General features: G+C 37.8%; 1 protein-coding gene across 6 annotated transcripts in view; it reads right to left on the bottom strand.

The window, feature by feature from the left end:
* The window catches only part of UTRN (utrophin), a 538,953-nt gene that overhangs the window by 279,631 nt on the left and 234,102 nt on the right, over positions 1–25,220 (bottom strand). For all 6 annotated transcript variants that reach the window (XM_081531053.1, XM_081531054.1, XM_081531057.1 and 3 more), the window contains 3 exons: positions 21,382–21,517; positions 19,884–20,033; positions 16,795–16,870 (listed from right to left, as the gene is read on the bottom strand). In XM_081531053.1, the coding sequence (XP_081387179.1) occupies positions 16,795–16,870; positions 19,884–20,033; positions 21,382–21,517 (362 nt within the window). The remainder of the gene's footprint in view (positions 1–16,794; positions 16,871–19,883; positions 20,034–21,381; positions 21,518–25,220) is intronic.

The following is a 25,220-nucleotide window of genomic DNA, read 5'->3' as shown; positions in this document are numbered from 1 at the left end:
ATATCAAGAGAAAATTTTTAAAAATACATCAATCATGAGAAAATTAGGAATGTTATTTTATTTTGTCAAGATGTTTTTGTTTTAATTACAAAGCCAATTTATTTGTAATTTTCTATCCTTTTTTTACTTAACTTTATAACAAGAGTATTAGTCATTTTAATCAACATCATTGTGAATACCTAGGTAATAATCTTTATTTATAGTCACTAACTTTTAGTTACCCCTTTTCTTATAGCTGAATACTTAGACTCCTCTTGAACTTCTACTTTAAAAAATATTTGCAGATACAGCCAACTAATAATTGACAAGGCAGCCAAGAATATGCAATGGAGAAAAGATAGTCTTTTTAATACATGATGCTAAGATGATTGGGCATTCACATGTCAAAGAGTAAATTTGGACCTATGTCTTACACTACTTGCAAAAGACTTAAATGTAAGACCTGAAACTATGAAACTCCTAGAAGAAAACATAGGAAATAAAGCTCCTTGACATAGATCATGGTATTGACTCTTTGAATATAACATCTGAAGAATACAAAACATAAGCAACAAAATCAAAACTGAACAAGTGGGACTACCATCAAACTAAAAAGCTTCTACACAGCAAAAGAAACCATCAACACAACAAAATGAAAAGACAACATACACAGAAGAGGAAAGAGTACTTGCAAACCATATATCTGCTAAGACGTTAATACTGAAATATATATGTATACATATAACTCAGATATAAAAAAATGAGAAAAATCCTATCAATTGAGACAAGATGGATGGACCTTGAATGTATCATGCTACTTAAAATGAGTCAGCTATATCATATGTGAAACAGAACACCATTCCATGTTCGATGCATGTGACAAGGGCTCAGGGCCGGGGCAATGGGATGATCCAGAAGGATGGGATGGGGAGGGAGGTGGGTGGGGGGTCCAGGAAGGGGAACACATGTAAACCCATGGCTGATTCATGTCAATGTATGGCAAAAACTATTACAATATTGTAAAGTAATTAGCCCCCAACTAAAATAAATAAATTTATTAAAAAAAAAAAATGAGTCAGCTAGAGAAAGACAAATACTGTATGATCTCACTTATATGTTGTATCCAAATGAGGAAAAAAAAAATTCATAGGGAAAGAGATCAATCAGACCTGTGGTTACCAGAAGTGAAGGGGAAGAGGGAGGGGAAATTAGAAAAGGTGGTCAAAAGGTACAAACTTCCAATTACAAGATAAACACTAGGGATGTAATGTACAACATGAAGGCTATAGTTACCCATGCTGTATGAGATACAGAAAAGTTAAGAGAGTAAATCCTATGAGGTCTCACCATAAAAAGAAATTTTTTTTCTCTTTTCTTTTGTTAATTATGTCTATATGAGAAGATGATCCATTTACGAGAATCATTTCACAATACATGTAAATCAGACCATCATGCTATACAGCTCAAACTTATACAGTGATGTATGTCAGTTATTTCTCAATAAAACTGGGCAGGGGGGGGAACTAGGTTTGAAGATGCAAAGTAATACGGTATGAAACTCAAAGTTAGTCATAATAAGCTAAAAAAACACTCTGCAATTCTAATGTTTCTATCCGTGCAGATGTGAGCACAGCCTCTCACAGGCAACAAAGAAGGGTGAAGGATGCAAGCACCTCACGAAAAGTGGCTCTATGACTAGGAGACACCTGCTGGCAGAATCCCACTCAGTTCACTTAATGCACAGGTCCTGAATATTCCTGCTTTTAGTTGCCTTTCTTGATCTTCACAGGTTCTAACACAAGAATGTCATTTGGGGCTGTCCATCTGCCATATTTTCCACTTAGACTTATGACACACACTTCAAGACATAGACTTTAGCCTTTCTTCTCTGTGAGTGAAGCTTTTAGATTATTGACTCAGTCCATTCCTGCTCACTGATTCTCAGTACAGATTTTACAAGCACAGACAGCACAAGCCTTGACACGCTGGGCCCACGGATCGATGTGGCACATAAGCTAACTCTGCCAGTGCAGGTCAAAGCTGATGAATACTTGGCACAAGGGCTGTCTCTTTGTCCTCTTTCTTTGCAATGCACACATTTCTAATAATTACAAACATTTTTCTCAATGACTTAAGATGTACCTTCTCAACACAACATTCTATGGAGCCACTGCCAATTAAAAGAAATCAGTAAATATATTAAAATCTAGCTTCCATTCATGTCTCTAAGGGACCTGAAAATTATGATATTTTCTGGTCATCCATCAAAGTCAAACCAGATAATCTAGATTAACCCTTTCCTTTCCTAAATAGTCAAGTTTTGACCTAAACTGTGAATGTGATCACTTTGCTTTTCTTCTGTCCATATGTAGGTGCTGATCAGCCATATGTAAATATTTAGATGTAATATTCCAAGTTCAGAGAAAAGCTTGATAAATCAGGATCCCTCCCATCAATAAACTTAATTAACAGCATTATCGAGTAGCTAGTAATCCTTTTAACTGTTTTTCGAAAGAACAAAAAGAGCTTAGAAATCATTATTTTGAAAGCTTTAAAACAAACCTTTTATACCTAGGTGGTTAACACTTGTCAGTTTTCAGATAAGCTATTATCAGCAGAACTTAACACAGGTACAGTTACTTCTATCAAGGATACTTTTAAATTCCTATCACAACACTGAAAGTCAGAGAATATAAGAATACTCTTAATATTAAGGAATAGTAAAGAAATTCAACAAAAGTGGTTTTGCTCTTAGTCTTTACTTACTTGTCATCTTCTAAATGAGGTCTCGCACCACTCTTTTTAAAATCTCAATATTCTCTCAGCACACCTGATTTCCTCAAGTGTTCCACAGCCAACTTGGCGGCACAGTCTCTCTCATACATCTCTGCTTCTCTTCTAACATACCATGTATTTCATTTATTTATGTGTATTTACTGACGAACCCCTGATACCTAGAACTATACCTGGCACATAGTAGATGCCCAATAAATATTTGTTGCATTTAAAAAAAAAAGAACTTGCAAAAACAAACCAACAACAAAACTAGAAAAATAAGAACTTGTAAAATGTATCTTTTTCTATCTTTACATTTCTTTGTAATTTTGTATCTTTACATTTCTGATTGCCATCTTAGTAGATATTTCCCAAAACAGAATCATTGGATTAAAAATTATGAAAACATTTAATGTATTTACTACTAATTGCCAAATCTTTTTCCTTAAGAGTTGGAAATGTTTAGAAAATGTTTAGAAAAACCCCAAAAGGTTTGTAACTTGACAAAATTATATATTCAAACTCTGATTTTAAAATTAATTTGGAAAGAAAAGGGTCAAGAACTGTCAAAACAATTTTTTTTGGATAGAGGGTTATGCCCTACCAGATATCTAGTTGTATTTCTCAGCTAATAATGAATGACTAACTTTGGGTATTATAGATCCAAACATTCAAATAGACCACGAGAAGAGAAGAACCACAGTGCATAGGTGGCAGAGAAACCTGACCTTGGCAGAGACTACACTGTAGATCAATGAGGAAGAATTCACTGGTCAATAAGTGATGCTGGGAAAAGTCGTGACCCATGGCTGCAGTAGGAAGGTAACAGGACAGATTCTGATCTCATAAAAAATCTTCCCCTTAGGAAAAGCTAATTTTTTGTGGAATGAAGGACCTGAATATGAAAACTAAAATTGTAAAATACAGAAGAATATCTTTATGATTTCAGAGGACTAAAGGAGCTCTAAAATAAATCACAAAAAAGAAAGCTATTACTAGATCATCAATGTTTAAGAATTCTGAAACTAGTACCACAAACAAAAATTTTAAAAGCCATAGATTAAGGGAGAAGGTAGGACTTCCCAGATAGCTCAGTTGGTAAAGAATCCGCCTGCAATGCAGGAGACCCTGATTTGATTCCTGGGTCAGGAAGATCTGCTGGAGAAGGGATAGGCTACCCACTCCAGTATTCTTGGGCTTCCCTTGTGGCTTAGCTGGTAAAGAATCACCTGCAATGCGGGAGACCTGGGTTTTATCCCTGGGTTGGAAAGATCCCCCTGGAGAAGGGAAAGGCTACCCACTCCAGTATTCTGACCTAGAGAATTTCATGGTCTGTATAGTCCATGGGGTCACAAGGGGTCTCAAAGAGTTGGACATGACTGAGCAACTTTCACTCACTCACTCATCATTTGCAATGTACATTTCAGACAAGGAATTAGCAACTGAAGTATTTTTTTAAAACTCAAAAGACATCAACCAACAATCTACAGAAGAGTAAATAAGAAAGACAATAAACATACTTTTTAAAGGCTCAAGCACACATGTAAGTGAGGAAACAGAAATTAAAATCAAGCACCCTATCTCCACAGGTCACATGTTCCAAATGTGATGTCTGGGGATCTCTGGGTCCTGAGAGATCCTTCCAAGGAATGTGGATGCCTAAACCATAAGCATCATAATCATAAGTTATTTGCCTCTTCCAACTCACTCTTTCTCAAATGTAGAGTGTCATTTTACTCAAGGCTACAAGATATATGATATCACAAGTGAGCAAACGCAGAAGCTGATACAAGAATCCAAGCATCTTCACTTACATCAGAAATTTAAAGATTTTCAAAAATGTAATGCTGTCACTTTTCTGATTTTTTCTGTTTTGGAAAATATACTTTCTTATGTTAATATCTTATAAAATATTTTATTGACAGAATGTATTTTTATTATTGTCATTTGAACAAATTAACAAACAAATAATTTTTGAAATTTCTCAGTTTTACTTTCTAATTAGGTAAACATTGATAAAGATAACACACAAACAAAAGGTCTTTGGGGGTAATCAATAATTTTTAAAAGCATACAGGAGTCCTGGGATAAAATGTTGGAGTGCTGAGAAAAATGTAGAACAATGAGTGGAAAGGTTCATATTCAGCAGGTGGATAGGTAATCTGGAACAACTAGTCTAGACTGCAGTTAGTGAAGCAAAGTTGCCAATATTCACCATGGTCACCCCAGTAATTCACCATGATATACCCTGGAGAATAACTCACACATCATTCTGCCTGATCCTCACTGTAACTTTTTGTGGTTTTAAAAAATTGAAAACAACCTACATTATCCATCCATTGCTTCATCAACATCTATTAAGAACCTACTAAATGCAAAGCATTTGACTAGATGCTACAGGTATGGAAATGTGTAAGACTTCCCTGGTGGCTCAGACAGTAAAGCATCTGCCTACAATGTGGGAGACCCGGATTTGATCCCTGGGTCGGGAAGATTCTCTAGAGAAGGAAATGGCAACCCACTCCAGTATTCTTGCCTGGAAAATCCCATGGACGGAGGAGCATGGCAGGCTACAGTCCACGGGATCGCAAAGAGTTGAACATGGCTGAGCAACTTCACTTCACTTCAAGACAAAGGCCTTGACCTTGTAGAGGCTGCATTCTGGTGGGGGTGGATGGATATATGAAAGTGAAAATGTTAGTTGCTCAGTCATGTCCAATTCTTTGCGTTCCCATGGACTGTAGTCTGCCAGGCTTCTCTGTTCATGGAATTCTCCAGGCAAGAATAGTGGAGTGGGTTGTCATTCCCTTCTCCAGAGGATCTTCCTGACCCAGGGATCAAATCTGGGTCTCCCTCATTGCAGGCAGATTCTTTACCATCTGAGCCACCAGGGATGGATATATAGCACACAGAAAACCTAATGCAAGAAGTTGGAGAGAGACAGGATGGATCTTGGAGGCAGACAGGATGTAACTGAGTTATGGTGCTCAGGTCAGAAAAGGCCCATCTAAAAAGGGAATATATGAGAACTAAGTGAAGTTCTCACATATTCCCTTTTTAAATAGGAAAAGGAGTACGTCAAGGCTGTATATCGTCACCCTGCTTATTTAACTTATATGCAGAGTACATCATGAGAAATGCTGGGCTGGAAGAAACACAAGCTGGAATCAAGATTGCCGGGAGAAATATCAATAACCTCAGATATGCAGATGACACCACCCTTATGGCAGAAAGTGAAGAAGAACTAAAGAGCTGCTTGATGAAAGTGAAAGAGGAGAGTGAAAAAGTTGGCTTAAAGCTCAACGCTCAGAAAACTAAGATCATGGCATCTGGTCCCATCACTTCATGGGAAATAGATGGGGAAACAGTGGAAACAGTGTCAGACTTTATTTTTTTGGGCTCCAAAATCACTGCAGATGGTGATTGCAGCCATGAAATTAAGATGCTTACTCCTTGAAAGGAAGGTTATGGCCAACCTAGATAGCATATTTAAAAGCAGAGACATTTCTTTGCCAACAAAAGTACATCTAGTCAAGGCTATGGTTTTTCCAGTGGTCATGTATGGATGTGAGAGTTGGACAGTGAAGAAAGCTGAGCGCCGAAGAATTGATGCTTTTGAACTGTGGTGTTGGAGAAAACTCTTGAGAGTCCCTTGGACTGCAAGGAGATCCAACTAGTCCATCCTAAAGGAGATCAGTCCTGGGTGTTCATTGGAAGGACTGATGTTGAAGCTGAAACTCCAATACTTTGGCCACCTCATGGGAAGAGTTGACTCATTGGAAAAGACCCTAATGCTGGGTAGGATTGGGGGCAGGAGGAGAAGGGGATGACAGAGGATGAGATGGTTGGATGGCATCACTGACTCGATGGATGTAGGTTTGGGTAGACTCCGGGAGTTGGTGATGGACAGGGAGGCCTGGCGTGCTGCGATTCATGGGGTCGCAAAGAGTTGGACACGACTGAGCGACTGAACTGAACTGAACTGAACTGAACTGAAGTGAGTATATGAAACATGTAATAACTGAGGGAAGGACATGTGGATAAGAAAGAAAGAAGACATAGCAAGCACAAGGGCCATATGGAAATGTTTTTGACATATTAGAAACAGTAAGACGACCAATGTGTCTGAAGCAGAATGAACAAAGGAAAAAGTGATGAGAAAGGGGATTACAGATATAGGTAGCAGATAGATCATACATGGTCTTCTGGACCACGGTAAGGGAGTAGAAATCACTTATATATGGTGAAAGTGATTAAAAGACTGAAATCAAAGGAATACCACATCAAGCTTGTTTTCTAGAACTTTTGCTTGGCTGCTATCAGAATAATCGATAAGCGGTAAGATAAGAATAGAATCCAAACAGTCAGTTAGGAGAATATTCCAACAATCTGTGTGAAAGATAAATAGTTTAAGACCAGGAAAGTAGTTGGGATGGGCCATGGAAGTGGCACAAGGTGGCAATGGATTGGATATGAAACCCAGAGAAGAGTCAACAGTGACTCCAAGTGCACTGGCCTAAGAATTGGCCAAATTACCTAAAGTTATAAAGGGGGACTGGTGAGCAAAGCTAGAGAAGAAAGTTCTGAGGATTGAGGTATACCCATGCCACGAAATACTGTACATCAGTTTAAATGACTATCCTAGAGCTACAAGCATCAAGATGTATGCTAATGAAAATGATCCAGTAGAGAGGAGACAAAGAGGATCAGTTGAACTCAAGAGAAGATGTGATCCATAGCACAAGTGGAGGAGGAGATGGTCTTCGAAATGGAGATAACTCTTCCACTGAATAGGAAGAAAGCATGTAGTTTGTGGGTACACAGGTAGGTAGGTGGAAGGAGTCTGTGATGGGAAAAAGAAGACCTCGTTGAACAAATAGTACTTTAGTTTTTAAAAATGAGATGAGGTCATTAGTAGAGAAATGAGCAAGAGGCACTCAGAAGAAAGTGCAGTAGGTTGGTCTTCAGTGCTGAGTGCCCATCTGAGTGTAGTCAGCAAGAAGCTAGCATGTATAGACTCAAAGACAATACACAGGTGAATGAAGCACTATATGATCCCATTTACAGGAAATATCCAGAGCAGATAAATTCATTGAGACAGAACACAGATTGATGGTTGCCAGAGGCTGGAGCTAGAAGGAAAGGGGGACAAACTGTTGAGTAAGAGTTTTTACTCTGGAGTGATGGAAATACTTTCAAACTAGATAGAGGCGGTGGCTGCAAAACACTGTAGAATGTCCTTGAACTGTTCACTTTAAAATAGTTAACTTTAGGCAAACAGGCTCCCAGTTTCTAAGCAAAGACTGCCTGAGATCCCGGAGGGTCGACAGCCGCCGGGAGGGTCGCAGCCAGAGACCAGCTCCCCAGAACCGACACAAAGCACACCGGAGCCGGGCGCGCCCGTAAACCGAGGCGGGGACCAGGGAGGTGATAAGCCGCACCGCCCCAACAGGGGACAGCGCGCTCGCCAAACTCCTGGCCGCCTGGGCAGCTCCGACCGGGAACGGCACAAGCCGCGGGCGAAACCGAGTCTGCGCCTTTGTGGAGTAACCGGGAGCCTGAACCTGAGCGGCTTAGACCTGGGAAGTGCACGCAGCTCAGGGCCCGCTCCCCGGCCGAGTAACCTGAAGCCTGAGCAGGGTAGACGGGGAAAGCACACACGCCGTGAGCGGGGGCGAACCCAGTGCGGCCGAGACACTGCGAGCTTACCACACGCACGCCAGAATTGCAGTGTTCCTTCCTCCCCACAGCACGATTGAACAAGCGAACCTAAAGAGATCACCTCCACCGCTTTGTTGCAGGGCGGAAATTAGATACTGAAGAGATCTCCAAACAGAAGCCAAATAAACAGAGGGAAGCGCTTTGGAAGGGACAGGCCAACAGATTAAGATCCCTGTAGTTAATACCGACTGCATTGAAAAGGACCTATAGATCTTGAAAAGTATAAGCAGGAATAAGGATCTATCTAAAACTGAGCAGATCCCACACTGCTCACAACAGCTCCAGAGAAAGTCCGGGATATATATATTTTTTACTATTTTTTTTTTAATTTTTTTTTTTTTTTAATTAAAAAAAAAATTTTTTTTTTCTCTTCTTTCCTTTTTCTTCAAGTCCTCTATTACACCTTTAACTTTCATTTTCATAACCCACTATTAACTTGCAAAAAAAAACAAACCCTATTTTTGAAGCAAACTACATACATATATCTTATACCTTTTGTGTTTTCTTTTTTTAATGTTTTTTTCCTGTTCTACATTTTTTTACTGTTTCTTTTTTTACTGTTTTACTGTTTTTTTTTTCTTTTTACACTGTTTCCTTTTTTCTTTTTTTTTTTTTTAGATTGTAAGTTTTATAAGAGTCTAACCTCTACTCTAGATTTTTAATCTTTGTTTTACATATTTGATATCAACTTTGTACATTTATGAACCCAATCTTTAGGACCCACTTTTACTCAGGAGTGTGATCACTGGCCTGATCACTCTCTCCACCTATTGATGCTCTTTCTTCTCCCTCAGGGAACCTCTATCTCCCACCCTCCTCCTTCTCTTCTCAACCCAATTCTGTGAATCTCTGAGGGTGTTCTGGGTACCGGAGAACACTTCAGGAACAGGATACTGCCCAGATCTCTCTCTCCCCTCTTAATTCCTCCCTTTCTACTCATGCTCACCTCTGTTACCTTCCTCCCCCCTCTCTATGTATCTCTGTGAATCACTCTGAGGGTTCCAAACTGTGGAAAGCACAGAGGGAAGTGCTTACTGGCTAGATTGCTCTCTCCACATTTGAATTCCCCTCTTCCCCTCCTGGTCACCTCAACCCACCCCCCCCACCTCATCTCTCCATGTAACTCAGTGAACCTTTCTGGGTATCCCTCACTGTGGAGAATCTTTTCACCATTAACCTAAAAGTTTTATTATTGAGGCTGTATGGAAGGAGAAGTCTTGAGGCTACTGCAAGAATAAGACTGAAAGCCAGGGGAAACATTAATTAATAAGAGACCATCCAATAGCCTCCATAAATTCACTGAAACCAAGCTCCACCCAAGAGACAATAAGTTCCAGAGCAAGACATACCACGCAAATTCTCCAGCAACGCAGGAACATAGACCTGAGCATCAATATACAGGCTGCCCAGAGGCACACCAAATCCATAGACATCTCAAAAATTAATACTGGTCACTCCATTACACTCTAGAGAGCAGAAATCCAGCTCCACCCACCAGAACACCGACACAAGCTCCCCCAACCAGGAAGCCTTGACAAGCCACCTGTCCAACCCCAACCGCAGTGAGGAACCTCCACAACAAAGAGGAACTTCATACTACCAGAATACAGAAGGGCCACGCCTAACACAGCAATCTAAACAAGATGAAAAGACAGAGAAATACTCAGCAAGTAAAGGACAATGAGAAATGCCCACAAAGCCAAACAAAAGAGGAGGAGATAGGGAATCTATCTGAAAAAGAATTTAGAATAAGGATAATAAAAATGATCCAAAATCTTGAAAGCAAAATGGAGTTACAGATAAATAGCCTGGAGACAAAGATTGAGAAGATGCAAGAAATGTTTATCAAGGACTTAGAAGAAATAAAAAGGAATCAATATAGAATGAATAATGAAATAAAGGAGATAAAAGACACTCTGGAGGGAACCAACAGTAGAATAACGGAGGCAGAAGATAGGATAAGTGAGGTAGAAGATAGAATGATGGAAATAAACGAAGCAGAGAGGAAAAAAGAAAAAAGAATCAAAAGAAATGAGGAAAACCTCCGGGACCTCTGGGACAATATGAAACGCCCCAACATTCGAATCATAGGAGTCCCAGAAGAAGAAGATAAAAGGAAAGGCCATGAAAAAATACTCGAGGAGATAATAGTTGAGAATTTCCCTAAATTGAGGAAAGAAATAGTCACAGAAGTCCAAGAAACCCAGAGAGTTCCAAACAGGATAAACCCAAGGCGAAACACCCCAAGACACATATTAATCAAATTAACAAAGATCAAACACAAAGAACAAATATTAAAAGCAGCAAGGGAAAAACAACAAATAACACACAAGGGGATCCCCATAAGGATAACAGCTGATCTTTCAATAGAAACCCTTCAGGCTAGAAGGGAATGGCAGGACATACTTAAAGTAATGAAAGAGAATAATATACAACCCAGATTACTGTACCCAGCAAGGATCTCATTCAGATATGAAGGAGAATTCAAAAGCTTTACAGACAAGCAAGAGCTGAGGGAATTCAGCACCGCCAAACCAGCTCTCCAGCAAATGCTAAAGGATCTTCTCTAAACAGGAAACACAGAAAGGATGTTTCAACACGAACTCAAAACAACAAAGTAAATGGCAACGGGATCATACTTATCAATAATTACCTTAAATGTAAATGGGTTGAATGCCCCAACCAAAAGACAAAGGGTTGCTGAATGGATACAAAAACAAGACCCCTATATATGCTGTCTACAAGAGACCCACCTCAAAACTAGAGACACACACAGGCTGAAAGTGAAAGGATGGAAAAACATATTCCATGCAAATGGAGACCAAAAGAAAGCAGGAGTCGCAATACTCATTTCAGATAAAATAGACTTTAAAATAAAGGATGTGAAAAGGGACAAAGAAGGACACTACATAAAGATCAAAGGATCAATTCAAGAAGAAGACGTAACAATCATAAATATATATGCACCCAACATAGGAGCACCACAATATATAAGGCAAATACTAACAAGTATGAAAGGGGAAATTAACAATAACACAATAATAGTGGGAGACTTTAATACTCCACTCACGCATATGGATAGATCAACTAAACAGAAAATTAACAAGGAAACACAAACTTTAAATGATACAATAGACAAATTAGATTTAATTGATATTTACAGGAGTTTCCACCCCAAAACAATCAATTTTACCTTTTTCTCAAGTGCACATGGAACTTTCTCCAGGATAGATCACATCCTGGGCCATAAATCTAGCCTTGGTAAATTCAAAAAAATTGAAATCATCCCAGCCATCTTCTCTGACCACAATGCAGTAAGATTAGACCTCAATTACAGGAAAAAAACTATTAAAAGTTCCAACATATGGAGGCTAAACAACACGCTTCTGAATAACCAACAAATCACAGAAGAAATCAAAAAAGAAATAAAATTATGCATGGAAACGAATGAAAATGAAAACACAACAACCCAAAACCTATGGGACACTGTAAAAGCAATACTAAGGGGAAGGTTCATAGCAATACAGGCGTACCTCAAGAAACAAGAAAAAAATCAAATAAATCAACTAACTCTACACCTAAAGCAACTAGAGAAGGAAGAAATGAAAAACCCCAGGGTCAGTAGAAGGAAAGAAATCTTAAAAATTAGGGCAGAAATAAATGCAAAAGAAACAAAAGAGACCATAGCAAAAATCAACAAAACTAAAAGCTGGTTTTTCGAGAAGATAAACAAAATTGATAAGCCATTAGCCAGACTCATCAAGAAACAAAGGGAGAAGAATCAGATCAACAAAATTAGAAATGAAAATGGAGAGATCACAACAGACTCCACAGAAATACAAAGGATCATAAGAGACTACTACCAACAGCTATATGCCAATAAAATGGACAACTTGGAAGAAATGGACAAATTCTTAGAAAAGTATAACTTTCCAAAACTGAACCATGAAGAAATAGAAGATCTTAACAGACCCATCACAAGCACGGAAATCGAAACTGTAATCAGAAATCTTCCAGCAAACAAAAGCCCAGGACCAGACGGCTTCACAGCGGAATTCTACCAAAAATTTAGAGAAGAGCTAACACCTATCCTACTCAAACTCTTCCAGAAAATTGCAGAAGATGGTAAACTTCCAAACTCATTCTATGAGGCCACCATCACCCTAATTCCAAAACCAGACAAAGATGTCACAAAAAAGGAAAACTACAGGCCAATATCACTGATGAACATAGATGCAAAAATCCTTAATAAAATTCTAGCAAACAGAATCCAACATCATATTAAAAAGATCATACATCATGACCAAGTGGGCTTTATCCCAGGAATGCAAGGTTTTTTTAACATCCGCAAATCAATCAATGTAATACACCACATTAACAAATTGAAAGAAAAAAACCATATGGTTATCTCAATAGATGCAGAAAAAGCCTTTGACAAAATTCAGCATCCATTTATGATTAAAACCCTCCAGAAAGCAGGAATAGAAGGAACATATCTCAACATAATAAAAGCTATATATGACAAACCCACAGCAAACATTATCCTCAATGGTGAAAAATTGAAAGCATTTCCCCTAAAGTCAGGAACAAGGCAAGGATGCCCACTTTCACCACTACTATTCAACATAGTTTTGGAAGTTTTGGCCACAGCAATCAGAGCTGAAAAAGAAATAAAAGGAATACAGATAGGAAAAGAAGAAGTAAAACTCTCACTGTTTGCAGACGACATGATTCTCTACATAGAAAACCCTAAAGACTCTACTAGAAAATTACTAGAGTTGATCAATGAATATAGTAAAGTTGCAGGATATAAAATTAACACACAGAAATCCCTTGCATTCCTATACTCCAATAATGAGAAAACAGAAAGAGAAATTAAGGAAACAATACCATTCACCATTGCATCAAAAAGAATAAAATACTTAGGAATATATCTACCTAAAGAAACAAAAGACTTATATATAGAAAACTATAAAACACTGATGAAAGAAATCAAAGAGGACACAAACAGATGGAGAAATATACCGTGTTCATGGATTGGAAGAATTAATATAGTGAAAATGAGTATACTACCCAAAGCAATCTATAGATTCAATGCAATCCCTATCAAGCTACCAATGGTATTTTTCACAGAACTAGAACAAATCATCTCACAATTTGTATGGAAATATAAGAAACCTCGAATAGCCAAAGCAATCTTGAGGAAGAAGAATGGAACTGGAGGAATCAACCTGCCTGACTTCAGGCTCTACTACAAAGCCACAGTCATCAAGACAGTATGGTACTGGCACAAAGATAGAAATATAGATCAATGGAACAAAATAGAAAGCCCAGAGATAAACCCACGCACCTATGGACACCTTATCTTCGACAAAGGAGGCAAGAATATTCAATGGAGAAAAGACAATCTCTTTAACAAGTGGTGCTGGGAAAACTGGTCAACCACTTGTAAAAGAATGAAACTAGAACATTTCCTAACACCGTACACAAAAATAAACTCAAAATGGATTAAAGATCTAAATGTAAGACCAGAAACAATAAAACTCCTAGAGGAAAACATAGGCAAAACACTCTCCGACATAAATCACAGCAGGATCCTCCATGACCCACCTCCTAGAATATTGGAAATAAAAGCAAAAATAAACAAATGGGACCTAATTAAAATTAAAAGCTTTTGCACAACAAAGGAAACTATAAACAAGGTGAAAAGACAGCCTTCAGAATGGGAGAAAATAATAGCAAATGAAGCAACAGACAAACAATTAATATCAAAAATATACAAGCAACTTCTGCAGCTGAATTCCCGAAAAATAAACGACCCAATCAAAAAATGGGCCAAAGAACTAAACAGACATTTCTCCAAAGAAGACATACAGATGGCTAACAAACACATGAAAAGATGCTCAACATCACTCATTATTAGAGAAATGCAAATCAAAACCACAATGAGGTATCATTTCACACCAGTCAGAATGGCTGCTATCCAAAAGTCTACAAGCAATAAATGCTGGAGAGGGTGTGGAGAAAAGGGAACCCTCCTACACTGTTGGTGGGAATGCAAACTAGTACAGCCACTATGGAGAACAGTGTGGAGATTCCTTAAAAAACTGGGAATAGAACTGCCATATGACCCAGCAATCCCACTGCTGGGCATATACACCGAGGAAACCAGAATTGAAAGAGACGCGTGTACCCCAATGTTCATCGCAGCACTGTTTACAATAGCCAGGACATGGAAGCAACCTAGATGTCCATCAGCAGACGAATGGATAAGGAAGCTGTGGTACATATACACAATGGAATATTACTCAGCCATTAAAAAAAATACATTGGAATCGGTTCTACTGAGATGGATGAAACTGGAGCCCATTATACAGAGTGAAGTAAGCCAGAAAGAAAAACAACAATACAGTATACTAATGCATATATATGGAATTTGAAAGATGGTAACGATAACCCTATATGCGAGACAGAATAAGAGACACAGATGCATGGAACAATTTTATGGACTCTGAGGGAGAAGGTGAGGGTGGGACGTTCTGGGAGAATAGCATTGAAACATGTATATTATCATATGTGAAACAGAACACCATTCCATGTTCGATGCATGAGACAAGGGCTCAGGGCCGGGGCAATGGGATGATCCAGAAGGATGGGATGGGGAGGGAGGTGGGTGGGGGGTCCAGGAGGGGGAACACATGTAAACCCATGGCTGATTCATGTCAATGTATGGCAAAAACTATTGCAATGTTGTGAAGTGATTGGCCCCCAACTAAAATAAATAAATTTATAAAAAAAAAAAAAAGTAGTTAACTTTATTTTTTAATATAATTTTTAAAAGAATAATAAAAAACGGAATTAAAATACTGTATAGGAGGAGTGGAACACACTGGAATTAAGCTTCAGGTTTCACACTTCAGGGAGGAATATCTTATGAAGAATAAACTGCCCACCTAATTCAAGATGTAGTTTTGCTGGCAGTTTTTTGTACTTTATTTTTTATTTTTATTGTTTGGATATATATTTTTAAATTTTTATTGGAGCATAGTTGATTTACAATGCTGTGTTTTTTGTACTTTTAAATATGCATTCAAATTTTCCCTGCTCCTTTGCCATAATGATGATACATAATGATGTAAGTCATTGGCACTTCTCTGCATATCTACAGCATCAGGCCAAACAAAAAGAGAAGAATAGTATATGAATACGGATGATGGTATTTTCAAAAGAGAAAGCGTTCTTCTAAATGATAACCTAATGTGCTTTTGCAAAATGCATCAGGCCTTTTCCCTATGGCTATGGAGTTGAACTTGAGGTGACATCCATGCTAATCCATGTGCTTTGGATCTTGATCGACAAAACCAATCAGGTGCCAGGTATTTCCTGTACAAGCTATTGGGAAATACAATTAAAAACTGAACACAAACGTGGCCCTGGACAAGCTTCCAATCTCAAAAAAAAAAAAAAAAACAGTCTTGTCACTCATCACTTTCTGACTCCAGAAGCGGAACAGGAGAAAGAAGGGGGGAGTATTGAGGAGAGAGGAGGAGGGGAAGAAGGAGCAGGAGGAAGAGGAGGAGGACAGAGGAGGAAGGAGAGAAGCAGCAGCTGGCACACAGGAAGCAGACAGGGTTAATCACATCTGAGGTTCTGCCTGGTGACTCAACAGCAGGAGAGCCGGCCAAGGTGGTTCAGAGAGCTTGCGAAGCAGTGATTAATTAGCAGAGGTCACAGTGGCTACTGGGCAGTAGCCTGCACTCTAGTCTCAGCAAAGAGAAGGAAATGAATAATGAGAAAACGCTCTTCATTCCCCTATCTAAGTGATCAGCATCTGTCCACAAACAGCCTCCCTGAGATGGACACCTCTTCCAAATCCTCAAGTCCGGCTTCCAGGGGTATCCAAACTTTTTGTTTTCAGTCATCATCAGAGCCTAGTTGCACATCTCCAGAACATGCTAACACAATGACTACCATCCATTTGCTGAAAAGCTGCACGTCCCTAGAAAACTATTCCCCCAACATCCCCACCTTACCTCTCCCCTCGCCTTCAGCAAGCTCTTTTGGGGCTCAGGTTCCACGTTGGTCTCAAGAAAGGCTAAAAGTCTTATTTCCCGTGAGAGGAAATGCCTTGAACACAAGGCAGTGAAATACATCTTGTGTTTAGGGAAGACATTCTTTTCAAATGATTGAAAGCAGAATAATATGTCATAACTGCACTGTGTTCTTAAATAAGTTTTCCTAATTCACATACAACGCTCATAATCATAAAATTCTGCTATGTTTATAAAAAATTTTGTGAAGGAATAAACTGTATCTTACCAGCAATTCTCGTCTGAGCAACAGAACAGGGATCCTGGAAGCGTTCCTTCAGCATACCAGGCACTTCTCTGCATATCTACCGCATCAGGCCAAACAGAAAGAGAAGAATAGTATATAAATACGGATGATATTTTCAAAAGAAAGCATTCTTCTAAATGATCTTCTCTGCATATCTACCGCATCAGGCCAAACAGAAAGAGAAGAATAGTATATAAATACGGATGACGATATTTTCAAAAGAAAGCATTCTTCTAAATGATCTCGCTGCCGTTTTCCTGCCCCTCCTCAATGCCTGAGCTTCTGTGTCCACTTTTACTATCCACTGCAGTCTTGCCTGACCCCCAACTGACATCAAGAATGTCATCCAGTCCTTAGCTGGCCTGCTCCTGTACAACATTTAATGCTGCTACTCCCTCTCCCTTGATTCTCTTAGTATTTTACAATCATGATTTTACTCCCACCTCTGTGACAGATATTCTATGCTTGTCCCTGGCCTCTCTCCCTGGGTCCTGGTTTCTAATTGCTTCATTTATTAGATGGAGTTTTAAGAGACTGATGACTTTCCAAAACATATCTTCAGTCATACTCTTCCTGGCAACTGTATGTTCAGATACGTCCAAGTGTGGACTCATCACCTGCCTCCCTGACATCCCCTTCACTCTCTGTCTCCTCTAGCTCCTGTCACTTATGCTTCTTTTTCCTGCAATGTCTTTCCCTCCAATCCTCCATCTGACTAACCCTCATTCATCTTTAGTCAATTAGCTTGGATATGAACTCCACAAAACCTTCCATGGCTATCACCCAAAGCTAGGTAGGTGCTTTTATATTCCCACAGATACTTCCTTGTTATAATTGCTTATCTACCTGTCTCACCCACAGTGAGCTCTTTGGGTTAAGAAGCATTTTCATACTCTTGGCTACATTTCCAGTTCTTAAAATGGTGCCTGGCATAAAATGAGAGCCCAGTAAAATCCTACTGAGCAAATAAAAGCATGAATGAATGAAACATTCCAGATTAGTATTTCCTAAAACGTGTCTGTTGAAATTCTCTACATGATAAGCCTTGCTTTTGCTTGGTCTTAGACGCTCATAATTCACATAATTAGTGTAGAATCTACGTGAAGTCCTGTGATAAAGGAAGCTCTGTCTGATATTGTGCTCCCAAAGTGACCACCATGCCTTATTCTACACAATACCCATTGACACCCTCTGTGTTAAATAAATACATGTGCTCCGAATGAATATGCACAAGCTGAGTCTAGCATGTTGGACACGGGGCCAACATGTCTGGAAAGCAGCAAGGAGAGAGCGTAACAGTTGAAGTCAGAGAGATAACAGGAAGCCAGAACACGATCAGCCTCATAAGCCACTTTAAGGACTTTGGCCATTACTCTGAATGAGACGGAATACTATTAGCAGGTTTTTCTCAGGGGATTTACTTGACCTGAATGATTTTTAACAAATACTTTGGTTGCTTTGTTAAGAAGGGACTGACAAAGGGAAAAGTGAGGCAAAAGGGAGGCTAATGAAGTGGCCATGGCAGGAATCACACAAGAGATGACGGCAATGATGATCACACAGGAAACAACTTAGTGGCCATGGTGGCAGTGAGAAGTGGCCAAGTTTATGAAATTTTGCAAACCTTAGAAAAGATGAAAGAATTGCCCAGGGAATACCCATGTGCCACTCAATATTGACATTTGTTAACATTGTTCCATTTGCTTTATTGTGTATCTACTCACGTAGCCATCCCTTCAAACTGTCCATCAAGGAGACAGGAATTCTGAAGGAGAAGCTGATGATGGTGACTCCGGGGTTTATTCATTTGTTTGCTTTTAACTGAGATATAATTCACATGTCGTAAAACTGAGTCCAGAGTTTTGGCATAAACCATAATAAGGATGTGGTTACCAGTAACTGAGGTGGGAAAAGTAAACTAAGACCCCAGAGGGAGGTGGAGTCAGGTACTCAGTCTTGTATGTTAGCATCAGTTGCCTGTTAGATATCGTGGATATCAAAGTACAGATGCTCAGCACGCAGCTGTGATGAAGTCTGAGTGTGGAGAGAGGTCGAGGCCAGAGATGCAACTGTGTGAGTCATCAGTAACAGTGACCCACCAAGACAGTAGTTCTCAAGCAGAGAGGCTAGATCAATAAAGCACCTAAATCATTAGATGTAGAAGGATTGCTATCATTTTAAAAGGATGGAGAGGAAGAAAAATGACTGATACGGGTCCTGTCCAAACCAAGACAGAAACATATCTGTTCAGTGTCCCAGACAGACCTCTTACTGAGTATGTGCTCAGCTGCTCAGTCATATCCAACTCTTTGCAACACCACGAACTGTAGCCCACCAGGCTCCTCTGTCCACGGGCTTTTCCAGGTAAGAATACAGGAGTGGGTTGCCATTTCCTACCCCAGGGGATCTGCCTAATCCAAGGACCAGACCTACATCTCTTGCATCTCCTGCATTGGCAGGTGCATTCTTTACCACTGTGCCACTTTGGAAGCCCCATTATGCTATGTGCCCAAGCCAAAACAAATAGAAACCTATTACTTTACCTCTGATTCAATTGCAAAAGAAGTAATGGTATGAGAAAAAGGACTTTATCTTAGTCATATTGGTAGCCACATACCATTACAGCCTACTTGGAACCTAGTAAATACATATTGAATGAATAAAATCATTTAAAATAAATCTATATATATGAAAAGTCACATGCAACATCACAAAGTTATTTTAATGCTTTCATTTTCAGAGCATAATTATTAGCATTTTATTGCCTAATTCTAATATATACTCATTATTTAAAATAGTATATAACATATAACATTTAATATAGTATATAACATATAAATCTAACATGTAAATATAGTATATAGCATATAAATTCCATATGAAATAAGTATTCTTTGAGAACATAAGCTTCCATCTATGACAGATGAAAAAAAACATAATTATCAATACTAGTAAGCATTAGTAAAATGTGCCCATATTTGGGTATATTTAAAACAGTTGAATAATCCCACTTCTTTGAGAACAAAATCAATAAACATGAGAAAGGTATCACAGTAATTCTTAATGCACACCTTATTCCATGATGAATTTACAGTTCTTAAGCTCTCTGAAACTTTTTCTCTTTCATGTAAACTCAGACTTTTATCTGAAAGCATTTCCAATTCAGTTCTATTCAGCCACTTGAGTTTCTCAGCTTGTACATCCATCTCCTGGGTTAAGTCCTAAAGGAGTCAGACGAGAGGTATGGTTAAAAGGTTGTCATACCAGAGAAAGATCAAGAAACTGTGTTAGAAACCTTTATGGGAAATAGTCCTATAAATGTGGACCTTTAATTTATTAAATGGAAAATTAAACTTCTAAGAAGCCTGAATTGACGTTAACAAACTGTAACTAATCTGGGAATGAACTCCCACTTTCAGTATGCACTGTGTGAACATGAATTACTGCTCCCAACTCTGCAACTCTTAACAGGGTCATATAAAATCATATTTACATTGACAACTTAATATTCTGTTCTTAGATAAATAATAAAAATGAAGTTTATTCTAATGAAAGGCCAAAAACCCCAGAAACAACAGGAGCATTTTATGCATGCATATCTACCTATCCCAATACACTGTCCCAACCCTTGTGATTGACCCCAAATTGTTTACGAAAGGCATATTCCAAGAAAACTACTGAAATTTTTATATAAAACACAAAGAAGCTTGTTAGATATTTGTCAGATTTTGAAATGAAAACTTAATAACCACTTGCCATGTATTTTTCATCAGTATTAAAATTTTCTTTCCCCAAATACCTCAATCATATTCCTTTAGACAAAATCTCTCATCAGATTAGTGGGTATCATTTTAGGTATTCTTTGTTGCATGCATGTGTACGTATCTATACTCACACACAATTTCTTTTGTTTAATAAAAATGTGAGCACATTTTGCTTATTGCTCTACAAGTACTTTAATTCTTAACATAAAAACATAAAATTTGTGGATATAAAAATGTATAGATATTTGGGTATATTATTAATAACATACCTATATACCTTTATGTATTTTTATATGTTGTATACCAGTACAACTTTAAACAATTCTTGCTGGTTGTAGATCAACAAAGAAAATTTAATTAACACAACTGTGACACCAAGTCAATAATAAGCTGCAGTAACTCTCAAGTCACTTGGAGTCTTCTTGTGGAACTCATTTTATAGATAGTAATCAGTAATTAATAATCTTATAAATCCAAAAGCAAAAAACCATACTTCACAGCATTATATATTCTAAAATGATGCTATCTGTTTAAAATATTCTAAAATCCTTTGGTCCAATACTGAGACCCACATGACATCACTTTTACATGAGTGAAGCCTTACCTCTGCAATGATGAAATAACAGTTATGCTTTAAAATTAAAAAAAAAAAAAAAAGATATTCCTCTTTAAAGTTCACCACTCTTACCACAAATACAAAGCTTCTTCCCCTTTTCTTCTTTAGTCATGCAATATCTTATTTTTAGTGTAAATGTTCATGCATCAAAAAAGCACCAGCAAATATAGAGACAAATAAATCACTTACTGTTAACTCTTGCAGGTTTTCTTCCAGTTCAGTGGTTGATCTTTTTTGTACAGCATTCTCAGCCTTTGTTAACCAACAGATAATCTCATCTAGTCTTTTCCTATAGTCCATCACCTGCTTACTTTCTCCTTTTAACCTAAAAGGCCATATTTAAAAATATTGAGAAAATTAACCAATTAACTAGAACATTATAAATCTGCATTGGATATTCTGACTAAATATGCCAAACACACAAAAATAATTATCTTAATATGTATCAATTATTTTAACATATATTTCTAAATGAGTATTAATAGTAACGTATACATTTTGCAAGGTTATATGCAAATATAATAAGATTTCTTCCTTCATTAAATTAAAAAATATTGAAATTAAAGAAAGTTTCTTCTTTCATCATAAAAACTATGTAGAAATTTAATACAAAGGACTTTTTAAAGCTAGACACCACTGTACAGCATAATGGAGGCTTTAAAAAGAAAACATGAAAAATGTCTTTATCTAAAATAATAAGGAAAAATACATAATTCTCTTTGAGTACTCCATGGAGATAGAAAGGTATCATTATATGACATTCACATTAGGGGGCAACTATTACTCTACTTTATTCATAGGAAAGAAAGAGCAAGAACAAGGCAAGATATCAAAAATGGGAAATTTTTAGAAATATTAGGAAAGACAAGAAAAATGGGAATTTGATGAGCTCATTAAAACAAGTATTATATTTGAATATAGCACCAAGTTACAAAAATGGGTCTAGAAAAAACAAAGCCAAAGTTTTAAAGGACATAAGGAAACAGTCATATGAATATAAAAAAGGAACTGCCTTAAGTACATCTTTTAATGTTATAAGAATAACATTTATAATTATATAAACCATCTGTCAAAAGATGAGAATATGATTAGAATTTGACAAACAAGATTATGTATTTTTAAGAAAGAGTTTGAAAGCTATTTAGAACTTGGTGGTGGTATCGCTTCTATAGCTCCTGCTATTAGCTGCTGGCTTAAAAATAGAATGCAATTTTCTAAAAGAATTACATTATGTCATCCCTAATAAGAATTTACATTTTTAAGGCTATAATTTTTTCTTTTCAATCACAAATACACCTAACACAATGATGCAATACATACAGAATAAAATGCTAAATAAATCTTATATTTTTAATAGATAGTGATATTTGAAGGAGAGTATTTTAATGTTGAAAAATCTAATAAGGGAAAGAGGGAGGAATAAATTACATGTTTGGGATTAACATATACACACTACCATATATAAAATAGACAACCAACAAGGACCTACTCTATAGCACAGAGAACTATATACAGTATTTTGAAATAACCTATAAGAGACAAGAATCTAAAAAGAATAGATATATTTATGTATATGTATAACTGAATCACTTTTGTGGTACACCTGAAACTAACACAACTTTGTAAATAACCTTTAATTTAAAAAAATTAATGATAATCACTGCAGAATCATATCTTTCCCCAGCAGCTCAGCCAGTAAAGAATCTGCCTGCAATGCAGGAGACCAGGGTTCAACTGCTGGGTTGGGAAGATCCCCTGGTGAAGGAAATGGCAACCCACTCCAGTATTCTTGCCTGGAAAAATCTCATGGACAGAGGAGCCTAGCGGGTTAGGCTAAGAAGTTGCAAGTGTAGGACATGACTTAGAGACTAAACTCCATAGGATCATAAGTTTTCATTTTTAAGTATTCATCAGGAGAGAACACTGCTTCAAGATTTAAATAAATAAATAAAGCTATATATGAATTGTTTAGACTACCAGAACCCAAACAGGTAATTCACCCTCTGTATTGAAGAGTCTTTAAATAACAACTGGGGAAACAATTAAAATACTACTATTGACCTTGTGTTTCAAAAAAAAGTAGCAATTTTAATTTCCAGTGTTTCATAATCACAACTGATGTAGTATTTTGAAAATATATCTATGAGGAAAACTAACATTATCAAGTAATTTCAATAAGACATATTTGAGTCACACAAAATTTTCATCTGCAAACTAGCTAAATATAATCTACATTTTAAATGTTATCACTAAGTAAAAACAAGTTATAAATTCATGTTCAAACAGTAGATAACAATTGCTCATTAAGGAATAACACCATAAGTTGCTGAACTGTGCAAATATTTAACAAAAGACACTCAATACAAAAATAAATTGAGCTGTGTGCTATTTCTCAATGAGTAATAACAGTACACATAATAAGCCCATAAAATTGCAAGGTGACCCTAATTTAAGACAAACTCAAACCTAAAGTTAAACATGAATTTATGAAAACAAATACTGTTTTAGTTAAAATACAAGATGCTAACGAAGAGATTCATTATTCTTTCCTCTTCTCAAAAAAATGAGTCGAACATCTTTTAGCTTCACCATGTCAGTCCCAGAAGCAATAATTACCACATTCCACAGAGATCCATTTGAAATTGATTAGGGAAATTTCTACAGTTATTGCTAATTTTATACCAGCAAGTACATCTTTTTCCTTAAGACCTGGAAGAGATCATTTGCAGGCTAGAGGGACCCTCCCTGCCAACTCATTTAGTTTAGTTGAGTTGCTCAGTCGTATCCGACTATTTGTGACCCCATACCCTGCAGCAGGCCAGGCTTCCCTGTCTATCACCAACTCCCAGAGCTTGCTCAAACTCATATCCATTGAGTCGGTGATGTCATCCAACCATCTCATCTTCTGTCGTCCCCTTCTCCTGCCTTCAATCTTTCCCAGCATCAGGGTCTTTTCTAAGGACTCAGTTCTTTGCATCAGGTGGCCAAAGTATTGGAGCTTCAGCTTCAGCATCAGCCCTTCCAACGAATATTCAGGACTGATTTCCTTGAGGACTGACGGGGTTGATCTCCTGGCAGTGCCGACTCATTAGCATGACACATAAAATCCTATGGGACTCCCCACCCTGCCCCTGGTCCCCCCAGCCCTTCTCACCACCTAACCTTCACAGATTTCTTACTCAGTCGCACTATTTCATGCCTCCCACCTTGCCTGTTCTGTACCTTTTCCCTACAAGACCATCCCTAAGAAGAATTTACAGGAAATTGCTATAAATTCTTCAAAACCAGCTTCAGGATCCCTCCCCTGGATGTCTGAATTCCACAGTCCATCAACCCTGAGTCTGTGACAACACACAATCTCCTTATAATAATAATGTGCCCTTTAATCACATCAGATTACTTTTTCCTTTAAACATTTTCTTCACCATAGTCCCTCTGAGTTCCTTAATCATACTTGTATCCCCTGTGCTAAACACAAAGTTCATAAATACTGATCAAATCATTCAGTCAATCATTGGCAAAACTCAGCAATATCATGCTTGGAGAGTAAGTAATAGGTTAGCTTACTCTAACAGAACTAGATATTTTGAGTGTTTAGTATGAATAGATAGGGCATAAGCTTTTTACAAAAAGTGTCTCCTTTAATCCTCATGACACTCCTCTGAGATATCCCAGTTCTCATTCACATAGGAGGAAACTTAGCCAGAGAGCTCTGAGGTCTACCCACCTTTTACATGCACAGTATTCATGAGATTAAGTTCTGTCAGTAACTTTCTGTGAGACCCTGGACAGTTATTAATACTTCACTTCTCCACTCTGAGTCTCAGTTTTCAAAGCTGTACAATGGATCTACATAGCCCCCTCACAGGGTAAGTTGTGAGGATTAAATGAGGCCAAATGCTGTCTTTGCCACATGGCAACCTCTCAATCAAGACAAACTATGATTTGACTTTTACCAAACCACACAAAATAAAAGATGATGTTAGTTTATGAACAGTAGCCAGGACTGCCCTGGTGGTCCAGTGGTA

Source organism: Giraffa tippelskirchi, chromosome 9, assembly GCF_054371585.1.
Source record: "Giraffa tippelskirchi isolate mGirTip1 chromosome 9, T2T-mGirTip1v1.2.pri, whole genome shotgun sequence".
In the NCBI taxonomy this organism is placed as follows: Eukaryota; Metazoa; Chordata; class Mammalia; order Artiodactyla; family Giraffidae; genus Giraffa; species Giraffa tippelskirchi.
This window is presented reverse-complemented; position numbering and strand designations above follow the sequence as displayed.